The following is a 12,500-nucleotide window of genomic DNA, read 5'->3' as shown; positions in this document are numbered from 1 at the left end:
AATAAAATAATTGGTTACGCGCTAGAGGCTAGTGAGAGTGAAACCTGATGAACACACATGGCATGGATGAATCATGAAAAACATTTCAATCCATTTAGCCTACCACAAAGTAAAGGCAATTCTATGTGGTGCTACTGTATGTTAACAGGCTACAACAGTTATCTGATTCTTAACTGTATTTAATTACCATCCTCCCAACTGTGTGCGCAGCACTGCTGTTAAGACTGCTTATAAGCTAAAGTAGCCTAGCTTTCAAATGCAATTGGCAGACAAGATACATTGCTACATTGCTATATTTGTTTGAAATGATTTGGGGGCAAAATAGGAGCGAAACACATCGCAATATGACACAAACTACCGGACAAAATACCTTCTACGTTGGATTTGGACTTTAATTCAAAGACAATATGCACACAATGTCAAGTAAATCCGTTTGTTTTCCGTGTCTGTCTTCAGTCTGTTTCGTTTCTGTCCCACTGTTGTTTACTCGCTAGTCCAGCGGCAGCGCAACACGCGGGATGTGTTGCCAGGTGTAGAACGACAAATAAGCAATTAGTGTTGCCAGGTGTAGAACGAAATAAGCTGTTTTGGGCTGTCTTGGAAAAAAGCCCAAAACAGCTGCTTATAATCATTTAACCCTTCTTCCTTGAAAAATCTATGGCACCCTGGTCAAGATTTTAGGTTATTTCATGAAATGCTGCATTTTCTCTAATTTGAGACTTTGTTGGATATGGAAATATAAACTATAAATTATAGAAATATTATTGAAATGAAAAAATGATAAAATATGAATGGAGATTGGTGGTAAAATGGTGGTAAGTACTATACAGATAAGGTGTGTGTGTGTGTGTGATTATGTTTACTCCTGTGTTGTAACAGAGGCCCCTTCCAGAAAAGAAGCCTCCTCCTGTGCCCATGGCCCCCGGTCTGTGTGGGGGCAGCAGCAGCAGTTTGGGCGGCGGAGACTCATGCAGGGGGGGTGGGGCTATCTCCTGCTCGTCCAGTCAGAAGGCCAAAACACTGGACTCCCACGTGCCCAGCCTCAAGCGCCGCCGCATAGGTGAGCACCACACAAATCCACGCACGCATACCCTAAGCGCATAAAAATGTACACACATAAAACAAATGCACAAAAGACAGATGGCTGAGTTCCGCACACACACGTAAGCACTTAAACACATGCACGTAAACACTCCCACAGATGCCCATAACACTTGCCCACCACCAATGCAATCACAGATACTTAACGACAAACAAGTGGAGATAAGCGTATAACCGCATTCTTATTCTAGTCTAATTTACGCACAGCGGAAACATTTTATTTATCACGCTTGAGTGTGGACTTTGATGTTGTTTAGGCAGATGGAGATAGAGCGTGCGTGCGTGTGTTAGGGATGTGCATTTCTGCCAAAAACACTATTCGAAATTCGATGGCCACTATTCGAATGTTATTCGAAAATCGGAAAAAAAAAAAAAAAAGACGTGCGTTTGCTGACTGAGGGACTCCCACCGTCATCCCTTGAAAACATGTAACTTCCACCGACGTATTATAAAGAGTTCAATACTTATTTACAGTGGCCTTCCATCTACAGCACCAGGGGGATAGCAATAGCTAGAAAATGCTGTCGAGTGTACACCTCTGAATGTCCAGCAGCACGTTCACTGGAAGAGGGAGTCTGTGCGTCCGTGACGAGAAATATTTCTCATTCCCTTCCCCTCCTTCCATTCTCGTGGCACGGCAAAGTAAACCCCACTGAACAGTTGTTCGCTAGTTGGGCTGCATTAGAACTAGTTAGCAATTGACATTGTTGACAGACAGTATCCCGATTCGCATGGCTACAGGGGTGGCTTTTACTTCGGAAAAGTTAGCTCATCATTATTAGCGTTAGAGATATTGAAATAACCTGCCATTGTTGACACTGACATTGGCTAATAGCTACAAGTAGCTTACCTTGCAGAAGTGTACGCTGGCCAAATCAGACGCAAATTGGTGTGACTTTATTCCCGAACAGTTGCAGATGACAGTCCATGTTTACAAAACCATCACCAATTGCAGATTTACAGTGTCAACGATTTATTTATGAATGCCCAATGCCCATTCCTGACATGCACGGAGATGCGTGGCTTGTCTCTGGCTGTAAACAGTGTTTGTGTGTCGTGTCGTCGTCGGCGGGGGCGGGACACTTTCAGACACACTCGCCTTACGTGTTGGAAATGAAAGATGAGCATCTTATCTAGAGCTACCAGAGAAAAAAATACTGGGGAGATACTAGGTTAATTTAATGTAACCCTGCAGTAGTTTTCATTTGTCACTTAACACTGCAGGGGAGGCCAACACAGACTTTTTTTTTTTTACTGGCTGGATTTTTTTTATTCGACAGGACTATTCTAACATTCGAATATTCGTGCACATCCCTAGCGTGCGTGCGTGCATGTGTTTGTGTGTGTGTTTGTGTTTGTGTAAAGAAAACCCTCTACATCAGTGTAACAGTTTCCAGTTCTCACGAGGAATCCAGATGTTAGCAGTACGTTAGCGCTGGGCAGATATCCCTGGTTGTCATGACGACTTGTTGTAAACAGTCCGATTGGCTGCAGGACAGGAGCTTTCCCCACTCCTCATTGCCATGGTAGATACTGATGCCGTGACGTCACTGCTTACCTTCTTCACAACGCACTCTGCCAACTAATGAAGGGAAGACAACAATAAGGAAGAACCAATAATAAATGTTCTTCAAAAACATTTATCCAGAAATGTACATACTGTAACACATGCCCCCATTAACAGATTTTTCTGAATGAATTTTCTCAATGTGGATGGAATCACTCACTCTGATTTTTTATTTTTTTTGCTTCATGTTACTCATTTACACACGCACGCACACGCACACAAACACAATCATTCCTACTTCCGGATTCAACAGCCACACACACGTGCCTACACACACATACTCACACACTCACATTGTCACACTGTAACACACACATCACATCGCATCACACACATCATTCCGATGTCATTTGTTTGTGTTCAGATTCCACAGAGATGGGAGGGGGTGTGGCCAGGCTGTGTGTGCAGTACGAGGCTGAGATTCCCACCAATCAGAGGAGGGCTCAGGGGCTGCTGGACGCCCTGGAAAACACAGAGCACAGCGGACCAATGCGATCAGACACACACATTCAGGAGAGGGTAAACACACACACACACACACACACACACACACACACACACACAGACGCACACATACTCCTAGACACAAACACCCACACACACATTCACACTCCTACACAAACACACCAATGAACTTTGACCCACGTCAGAGGACATTGAGATTTTGTTTATCTGTTATTTTTCTGAAAGTCACCATGTACGTGCATTCTCAGCACTGGCTGTAAACACACACACACACACACACACACACACACACACACACACACACACACACACACACACACACACACACACACACACCAATTTCCCGGAATGGAAAGACCTCAAGGTATTTTGTAGGTTCTACTTGTAGATAAGACAGCCTTATTTTCACCAAAAGGTAGGTGTGACGTTCGGTCAGATCAACTGAGCTGCTTCCCCCACACGACATACTGCAAGACACTTAACGCACAGGAAACGGATCAGATCGTACGAATAGTGTACTGTGTACTTTCCTTGACAAAGTTGTTTTCAAATTTCTGCTTTCAAGCAAATAAATTATGTAGTATATTCAATCTGAGAGCCCACCTGGGAAACTCCCATTGCCATTGTGACTCAGCACTCCCTGCACACAACGCAAGGGGGCAGCCCCGAGTGCAGCGGGACGAGTAGAACCGGTAACCTTTGGGCTACAAGTCTGACGCCCTAACCGCTTACCCATGACTGCCACTGTATGAGTAGGATATAATATGTGTGAGTGTCAGGGCATGCATGCGTGTGTCAAAACGGCAAGAAGTCGGACGCCCTAACCCATGACCAGTGATGGGAAAGTTACTTTTTAAAAGTAATGCATGCTCGTTACTCGTTACTTTTAACAAAAAAGTAGTGCCCTACTTAACTTATTTACCCTCTGTCGAAAATAACTTTTTGTGTTAGTTGCTACTGTTGCATTACATTTGGATGGGTCTCCAGATAAAAAAAAAACTGCTTGACTCTCTTCAAAACACAAGGAGATGGGCTTTAATTCATGTCATAAGACAAGCAGGTTGTGTTGTGATTGGCATATCTCCGAAACGGAGAAAGGGCACTTTTTTGACTTGTTGGTTGGCATAAGCATAATTGCAAGAAAAGGGGGAAATTCGCAATGAGCAGCTGTTTTGTGTGGCTATAGTCTGCTAAATGCTCCAGGTACTAACGGTGACCTACATACAATTGGGTGGCTAGGATGCACAAACTTTACAAATGTTTCAAACTGCACTTGTCTCGGAATGGGAGCAGTCGGGCATTGGGGTAATTTCAGGTGAAATCAGACACTTTGGACCCGACTGACACAGATTTTCAATCATACTTGGTGTGCCTTTTTAGTAGCAAGGTAGCACCCCAGAACTGCATTTGTGTGAATCTGACATGAATATTAAAGGAGAACTCCAATTTTTTGAACATTAAGGCCATTTTCTGAGTGGTCTGCAATGTTTCAGAGTTCCCCTCACCGTTTATTTCATACTTTGCAGCAGTCTCTGTTATTTGGCTGATTTGGATTTGATCTCAACCAGCTTTAGAATGGCCGTCTATGGGCACCCGCAAATCACCTTAAACATTTGTTTTCGAAAGTCTACAGCTCACAAAGTGGTTAGGGGTGTTCATTAGCAGTCCCTAATAAGTTTCAAGGCGAAATATGGCTTCTGTCATTTTTTAATTGCCATTTTGTGAAAGAAAGTGAAAGTGAAAGTGAAACAACAAATTGCTACATAAAACACACATAAAACTCGACAGATGCCATATTTCGCTACAAAAATTGTTAAGGAACACCAGTGAATACTGCTGAACACTTGGTGAGTTGCATATTCTTGAAAACAGATGTTAATTTGGATTTGTGTGAATCTGACATGAATATTAAGGGAGAAACAGACTAGCAAAGGTTTACATATGAGGGTAGGACACTATACATTCAGCCTCGATTATATCAGTCAGTGAACGTGTGTGAGTGTGTGAGGGAGACATAGGGAGTAATAATGACGCATCTTCAAGGTCCACTCACCACTACACATACACAAGAGATCGTCTCAGAAGCACACTGGGATAATAAACTTGATGCCAGACACACACTCACACACAGGCTCTTTTTGTGCCTTCTTTAAATGAATCAGTTAAAGCAAATTCACTGAAAACATTTGTTAGTTTGTTTGCCAGTGAGCTATTTGGCATGTTTGGCAAGTCATACCTCTCTGCTACTGAGACAATGCACCGCTAAGTAATTTCTACCTCTGCTTTGCACGTCACAAAGACCTGTGTGTGAAGAAGAAGGCCGCTGTTGCGTGAACCATTCCTGTGTGCGTCTCTGTGTGCGTGTCTCTGTCTGTCTGTCTGTCTGTCTGTGTCTGTCTGTCTGTCTGTCTGTCTGTCTGTCTGTCTGTCTGTGTGTGCTCGTGTATTTAAACATTGGACTCCCCATCTCGACGTGTGTCCGGAAGGTAGCGAAGTGTGAGCTGGAAGTCTCTGGTTGTTTTTGCCCCGTGTGTTTCTGCATATTGTGTCTGTGATTCACAAATGTGTTGAGATGATTCTGCAGAAACCACATCATAGATCTACAGGCCGGCTCATCACAATATTGTGCGTGTGTGTGTGTGTGTGTGCGTGTGTGTTTGAGTGTTTGAATGAAAGGGAGATAGAGCAAGAGATAGACAGAGAGAGAGAGAGAGAAACTCAGATAGCAGATTTGAATGTGCTGAAACCACATCTGGGAAGTCACGGGCGTCTGTGTGTGTGTATCTGTGTCTCACGGGCACGAGTTACGAACAATGTGTGAGTGCATCTGTGTGCGTGTGTGTTTTTGTGCGCTTGTGTGCATTTTTGTTTCGAAATCCGTGTGTGTGCGTTTGCGTGTGCACATATTTTTGTTTTTGAATCTGTGTGTGTCTGATCTCAGACGCATTCAGGGCTTCAATCATCTGCTGTGTGTTTGTGTGTGTGTGATTGTTTGTGTCTGTGTGTGTGTGTGTCTGTCTGTCTGTTTGTCTGTCTGTGTGTGTCTGTGTGTGCTCGTGTATGTAAACGTTGGCCTCCCCGTCTCGATGAGTGTCCGGAAGGTAGCAAAGTGTGAGCTGGAAGTCTCTGGTTGTTTTTGCCCCGTGTGTTTCTGCATACTGTCTCTGTGATTCACAAATGTGTTGAGATGACTCTGCAGAAACCACATCATAGATCTATGACGGCTCATCACACTATTATCTGTGTGTGCGTGTGTTTGTGTGTGTGTTTGAATGAAAGGGAGATAGAGCAAGAGATAGACAGAGAGAGAGAGAGAGAGAGAAACTCAGATAGCAGATTTGAATGTGCTGAAACCACATCTCGGAAGTCACGGGCGTCTGTGTGTGTGTGTATCTGTGTCTCACGGGCACGAGTTACGGACAATGTGTGAGTGCATCTGTGTGCATGTGTCTTTGTGTGAGCTTGTGTGCATTTTTGTTTCGAAATCCGTGTGTGTGTGTGTGTGTGTATTTTTGTTTGCGTGTGCATGTGTGTGTGCGCATATTTTTATTTCTGAATCTGTTTGTGTCTGATCTCAGTGGCATACAGGGCCCCAATAATCTGCTTAGTCAGTGTGTGTGCGCGTGTGTGTGTGTGTGCGCGCGCGCACGTGTTTGTGTTTGTGTGTGTGCGTGTGCGTGTGCGTGCGCGCGTGCGTGCGTGCGTGCGTATGTGGTCTCAGTGGCTTACTGGGCCCCTATCATCTGCTTATTCAGCACGCGTGTGTGCACTCTTTATGCGTCATTATCTGCCTTTATCTGTGACTGGGTCACTAGTCCCAGGTCCCAGGCTCTGTTTTAGACAGTTGGTGATTATGCTCAACATGCATGGCACATGTGCAATAGTCTTGTGATGTTATGTGTACCTCCGAGTTTTGCTCAGGGATGCAAAATGAATTTCAGTGAAAACTGACTCAGATATCGTATCATATTTTACTAGGACATCTTCAAGCTAGTTTTGAAAAATATATATTGTTATTTATTTGTTTTTTGTACAGATAGTGATTTTACAGACCGACCCACATCTTTGACCCATGGTGGTGACACTGATCACAATCCAGATCCAGGCATTTTTTAAAGCATTCTTCACCGTCTTTTGACATTCCAGTTTCTAACTCCACAAAAGCAAGACAGAAAGACTTTGGGGGGGATAGGGTGCAACATATTCAAATGTTCTATCAAACAGCTTCCTTGGCGGAGGTCTGCACTCTCTGAGTGCATTTCCAGTGTTTTTTGTACAACTGTTATCCACCCTATATTGTGACGTATTTAGTAGGTGACAAAATTGTGCAAATTAATACAGAGAGAGTGGACAGTGTGATATAATCCCTCAGTATGTTTTACAGAATGTCTTTGAACCCTCAGTGTTTGTTTTTTTCAGAGCATCTTTACAGTCTTCAAAAGTCGTAGCTGCCAGTTTTGGAAATGAATTACTTACTCTAACTCCTCATAAAGCTTGCTCAGACATTTAAGTTTTAGGATGAGTGGAGCGTGGAGCAAACATATTTCACATGATAATAAAACAAACTATGCACTCTGACACACACACACACACACACACACACACACACACACACACACACACACACACACACACACACACACACACACACACACACACACACACACACACACACACACACACACACACACACACACACACACACACACTGAATATTTTATTTAAGTAACTATCTTTTCTTCTCTCTCCATATAGCTGGAGGAGCTGCCCAGCGATGTGACCCGTAGCAACAAGCGCAAAATACGATTGGTCCAGAGGCCGGTAAGCTCATATTTACAGTAAAAAATCAGTGCAGTCTATGATTGGTTAATATGCACTGTTGGGTGATTGTTGCTCAATAACTGCATAAAACATACTGTACTATGTAGGTTAGAATATATGTTTTAATGCTCCATATTTCTTATGACTGAAAGTCGAAGCATCGTGTAGTTAACTCCTTTTTAAGATATAGTAATCTATAAAAGATAAGATGTGGGTTGCTGTGATGGCGTACTATGAATGGACTAAATGCCCTGTTGTCCATAGGGACTCAGATTCAAAGCCAGTCTGGGTAATTTCCCATCTTTCTCACACTCACAGCCCATCGCCTCCTTCACTATCCTACCAGATAAACTGTATACTACTTACATCTATTAAACTCTACCACTTTATATGTACAAAGTATAAAGATTATGTTCTGTACATATACGATATACAAACCGGATTCCAAAAAAGTTTGGGCCCTTGTGAATAAAAACAAAATGTTGTCGTTTTACACATTCAATCCATTAATAAGATGGAGAATTGTGCAAAGTAAACTGTTAAAGCTGTATTCCAAAGCCCACCTGGGTCATTCCCCGTCACTCTCACACTCACTTTCCATCACCTCCTTCACGATCCTATCAGAAAATACAAATGTGTACTACTTTATACTATTTTATGCTACTTTGTACTACTAAACTTTGATACTTTATTTGTGCATAATATACAAATTATATACTGTAAATGTACGATTTACATACTGTAACTGGCTTTGTCTCTGTATACATATGTCCATGTATAATAAACATAGGTACTATATAGGTACTATAAGAGGGAGAAAGCGAGGCTTTTTTCTTATTATGGACAGGATTTCATTTAGAGGTGTTATTACTTATTTTTAGCAACAAAGTAAAAAAAGACACAGCCGAATTTCCCGTTGGTGACTGGCAGTCAAAACAGAACCACACTCATTGCAAAGGCGGAATGATGAGTATAATCATTGTGTGTGTGTGTGTGTGTGTGTGTGTGTGTGTGTGTGTGTGTGTGTGTGTTAGCATGTCTGCTGAAGCCTGTTGTTGCAGGCTCAATCACCCCCACCTGCACCAAGGCTAAAATTGTTGTTACAGCTAAGTGTGTGTATGAGAGAGGGAGAGAGAGAGAGACTGAAACTGAAACCGAAAAAAGGAGTGTACCAGAACGAAGACTGGTATTCTAGTGAAGTGTGTGTACTGTATGTGCATGTGTGTGTGTGATGGAGACCAGAAAGGTACTGCACCAGTGCTAAATCTGTTGTTCTGGTAAAGTTCCATTAAAACCTGTGGTGCAAGTTGAACTTCACTAGAACACCAGATGTAGTTCTTGACTGGTACAGATGTGTCATCAGTGACCCCGCGCATTCCACCCCAAGAAAAAGCTTTGCACACGCTGGATGCATTACTGAAGTATTTCACATTTCAACCATAAAATATATGCACTTTCAAACATCCATGCACAGCTTCTTGGTGCTGGTATAAAGCAGGACTGTTTCACAGTTCAAAAGGGGAAAAAAGTTTACGGCACACTTGATTGACTTTGTTCAGTTACCAGATCGAGCATCGCATTTCACTTCTGTGTGTCATCATTTTCTGTTGAATTTTTTTTATATTACAGTGTAGTCATCATAAAATATGATTCAGTTCTGGCACCATGTTCTTTAGCATGGTCCAAGGCATGTTCCCGTTGAATGAATATAATGAATTCCCCATCATCACCCGACCACATGTAACGTGGAAAAACATAAAGAACAATTTTTATTTTACAAGTGACAATCAAACTCCCAAGCCCAGCTCAGGGTAGGTGCCATTTACCGCAGGGCTACTTACTGTAGACAATGAAATGGTGAGGAGGGGTCAATGCACACTGTTTGACTTTACCAGAAGTCGTTGCACGTGAAACACGTTGTTCGCCGTCAAGGAAAATAAAATCTGTCAAAGTCAAAGCAGTGCACGGTGACCAAGCTTTAACATTTTAATTACAATACCCTTCATAGAAACCTAACCCTACTCGTCTGCACTAAATACTCTGTATTTTTTTCCCACACGTTATATGTTTCTTCTTTTTGTAACTCGCGATAAAAGTGTCTGCGAGATTTAATGTGATTTAATGTTTATGTTTATTATTTATATATTTTTCATTCATTATGTTTTCCTTATTTGTTATTTTTTAATGTATGTATTGACTGTACATATTGCATAGGCGTTGTTCCATGCGTTTCTGTTTTGTCATATGGTGCATCGACGGGAGACGGACAGAAAATGTTGTGCACTTAACCCATTTAAGCCTAAGGCACCTGCCAAAAACGCCTGCTGAATGCCTAAGCCATTTTTGGGAAAAGTTGCCCATTTCCTATTGAATCCTAAATAGCTCAGCCTTTGAAGCACATTAAAAGATTAAATAAGTTGCATTTAAAAGCTAGGACCCTCATCTTGCATTAGAATGTGTTCATTGTTCATTCTAACATACCCACATTTTTAATTTAAAAAACCTTCAAATCTCAAGAGCCTGAATGCAGCGTATATGTGGCTTCGGGCAGCAAAGGTCAAACAACCCATTTTAGCCTGATGCTGCATATACGTTAAGTAAAAGAAGAAAATGATTGCATCTTTGTACATATTGCATTTGTTACAGCAACATTGTAGTTTCCATTCAGCTTCAGAGAATGGATGAGTTCAGACCGCCATGTACAAAACATTTTTTGATTTTATAACTTAATAAATACCGTGTAAAATTGAAAGGAAAATGTCTGCACACTTAAATCCCCTTTGTGTTCTTTTTTTAAAAAGAGCACTAAGGGGATTTAAGTGTGCAGACATTTTCCTTTCAATTTTACACATTTTCAATTTTTTTTTTATGTTTGGCACCTTTTAATCAAGAGTGCGGTCTGATCCGGCTAAACACATAACTTAATAAATACCGCAATAAATACCCTCTATTCAAGCATATGACATTCCACGTCATCATGGTGACATAGCAGTTTCTGCTCACCGTCAGATAAACAGACCGATTCTGCCTTCGTTTTCACAAGACCACATGTAAAAGTCGCTATGACTCACTCACCCACATGCACAAAAAGCTTAACTCTGTTTGAAAAGTTCACGTATTACTCTTCCATCATGTGGGAAGCCACATAGTGCAGAAACTGCTGTTGTAATGTTTAACTTTTATGAATTTCACATGACGAGTATTCCATTACTTACTCATTTGTATTGACGAGGACTAAATTGTGACATCAAGGAAAGTAATTTACTGGTTATACAATGACAAATTCACTGACAAATACAATGCAGCATTTAGGTTCAAGCTGGGTGGTTGTAACAACCAGACCTTTAAAATCTTGAATCCAACGTCAGAGTTACCACACAAAAAAACAACCACCAAAAAAAGCAGGCTAAAGTTGTTTCTTAGCCCTTGTAAAGGTGTTTGGGTCTTTTTGACCCGTTTTTGTTTTTTTTTGCTTGAGAAAAATAGTGTCAGTTATTATTCTTTCACACTGAGATTCACTGGCCTTGGCTCATTTTCAGTGAGGGACATGAATCTCACTTCACTTTCTTCACTGTCTCCTTATCTTTCTCTCTCTGTATCTCTTACTCTCAAAGACTATACACTCAAATATGAGCAGGATGGGTGAATATGAGCTACTGTATGATTTTTTTTTCTTTTTTTTTTTCTTTTTTTCTATATGCCCGCCCGAGTCAAGATGACCCGAACACCTTCTATGTAACAAAACCATGAACACCTTGCAAGGGTTATTAAGAGGAAAGCACCTTACTGATAATCATGGTGCAATTTTCTGTTATGTACGAAAGGGAGATGCACACAGCTACTCACTCAAGATGGGCAGAGTGCTGTATTGTTTTTTTTTATGACATTTTTACCCCTCGAACACTCGAACACAACAATCCTGTTTTGTGGTGTGCGCGCGTGCGCGTGTGCGTGCGTGCGTGCGTGTGTGCGTGCGTGCGTGCGTGTCTCTCTGTCTGTCTGCATGAAGGAAGGGCATTTTCCGACAACATACAATACAGCAGCTGTGTTTGCCCTGTGTTTTGTTCGTGTTCGTGTGTGTGCATGCCCTACATTCCCTGCATGTGCGTACGTGTGTGCACGCACGTGTGTGTGTTTGTGTGTGTGTTACATAATGTTGGTGAGTGCCAGCGTGTCCTCGGTCCTTGTGGGAGCGTTGTTTTGGGCTTCCCCTGCCCTGCATGTTTTTATAAGTGTTACTGTGTGTGTGTGTGTGTGTGTGTGTGTGTGTGTGTGTGTGTGTGTGTGTGTGTGTGTGTGTGTGTGTGTGTGTGTGTGTGTGTGTGAGTGAGGGGGGTGTGGTAGTTATATCCTTGTTTTGGTCTTGCTTGACCCACATGCCCTTTGCGTGCATGCCTCATGTGTTTGTGTGTGGGAGGTGTTTCCCTACGTGACTCACTGCACATGTCTTGTTGTCATGTGTGTTACTTGGGGGTCTTAAGCAACAATTTAAAGTTTTTGTAAACAATAGGTTTCGGTTCTAGTCACAGGTAGGAAGTGGAATTAT

The 12,500-nt window shown here is 42.0% G+C and overlaps 1 protein-coding gene across 1 annotated transcript in view; it reads left to right on the top strand.

Moving 5' to 3' along the window:
* Positions 1 to 12,500, top strand: part of rtel1 (regulator of telomere elongation helicase 1) — a 91,794-nt gene that overhangs the window by 47,280 nt on the left and 32,014 nt on the right. Inside the window, exons 25-27 of the mRNA XM_063208293.1 lie at positions 880 to 1,060; positions 3,033 to 3,187; positions 7,889 to 7,954. Coding sequence (XP_063064363.1) covers positions 880 to 1,060; positions 3,033 to 3,187; positions 7,889 to 7,954 — 402 coding nt within the window. The remainder of the gene's footprint in view (positions 1 to 879; positions 1,061 to 3,032; positions 3,188 to 7,888; positions 7,955 to 12,500) is intronic.

Source organism: Engraulis encrasicolus, chromosome 10, assembly GCF_034702125.1.
Source record: "Engraulis encrasicolus isolate BLACKSEA-1 chromosome 10, IST_EnEncr_1.0, whole genome shotgun sequence".
Lineage (NCBI taxonomy): Eukaryota > Metazoa > Chordata > Actinopteri > Clupeiformes > Engraulidae > Engraulis > Engraulis encrasicolus.
This window is presented reverse-complemented; position numbering and strand designations above follow the sequence as displayed.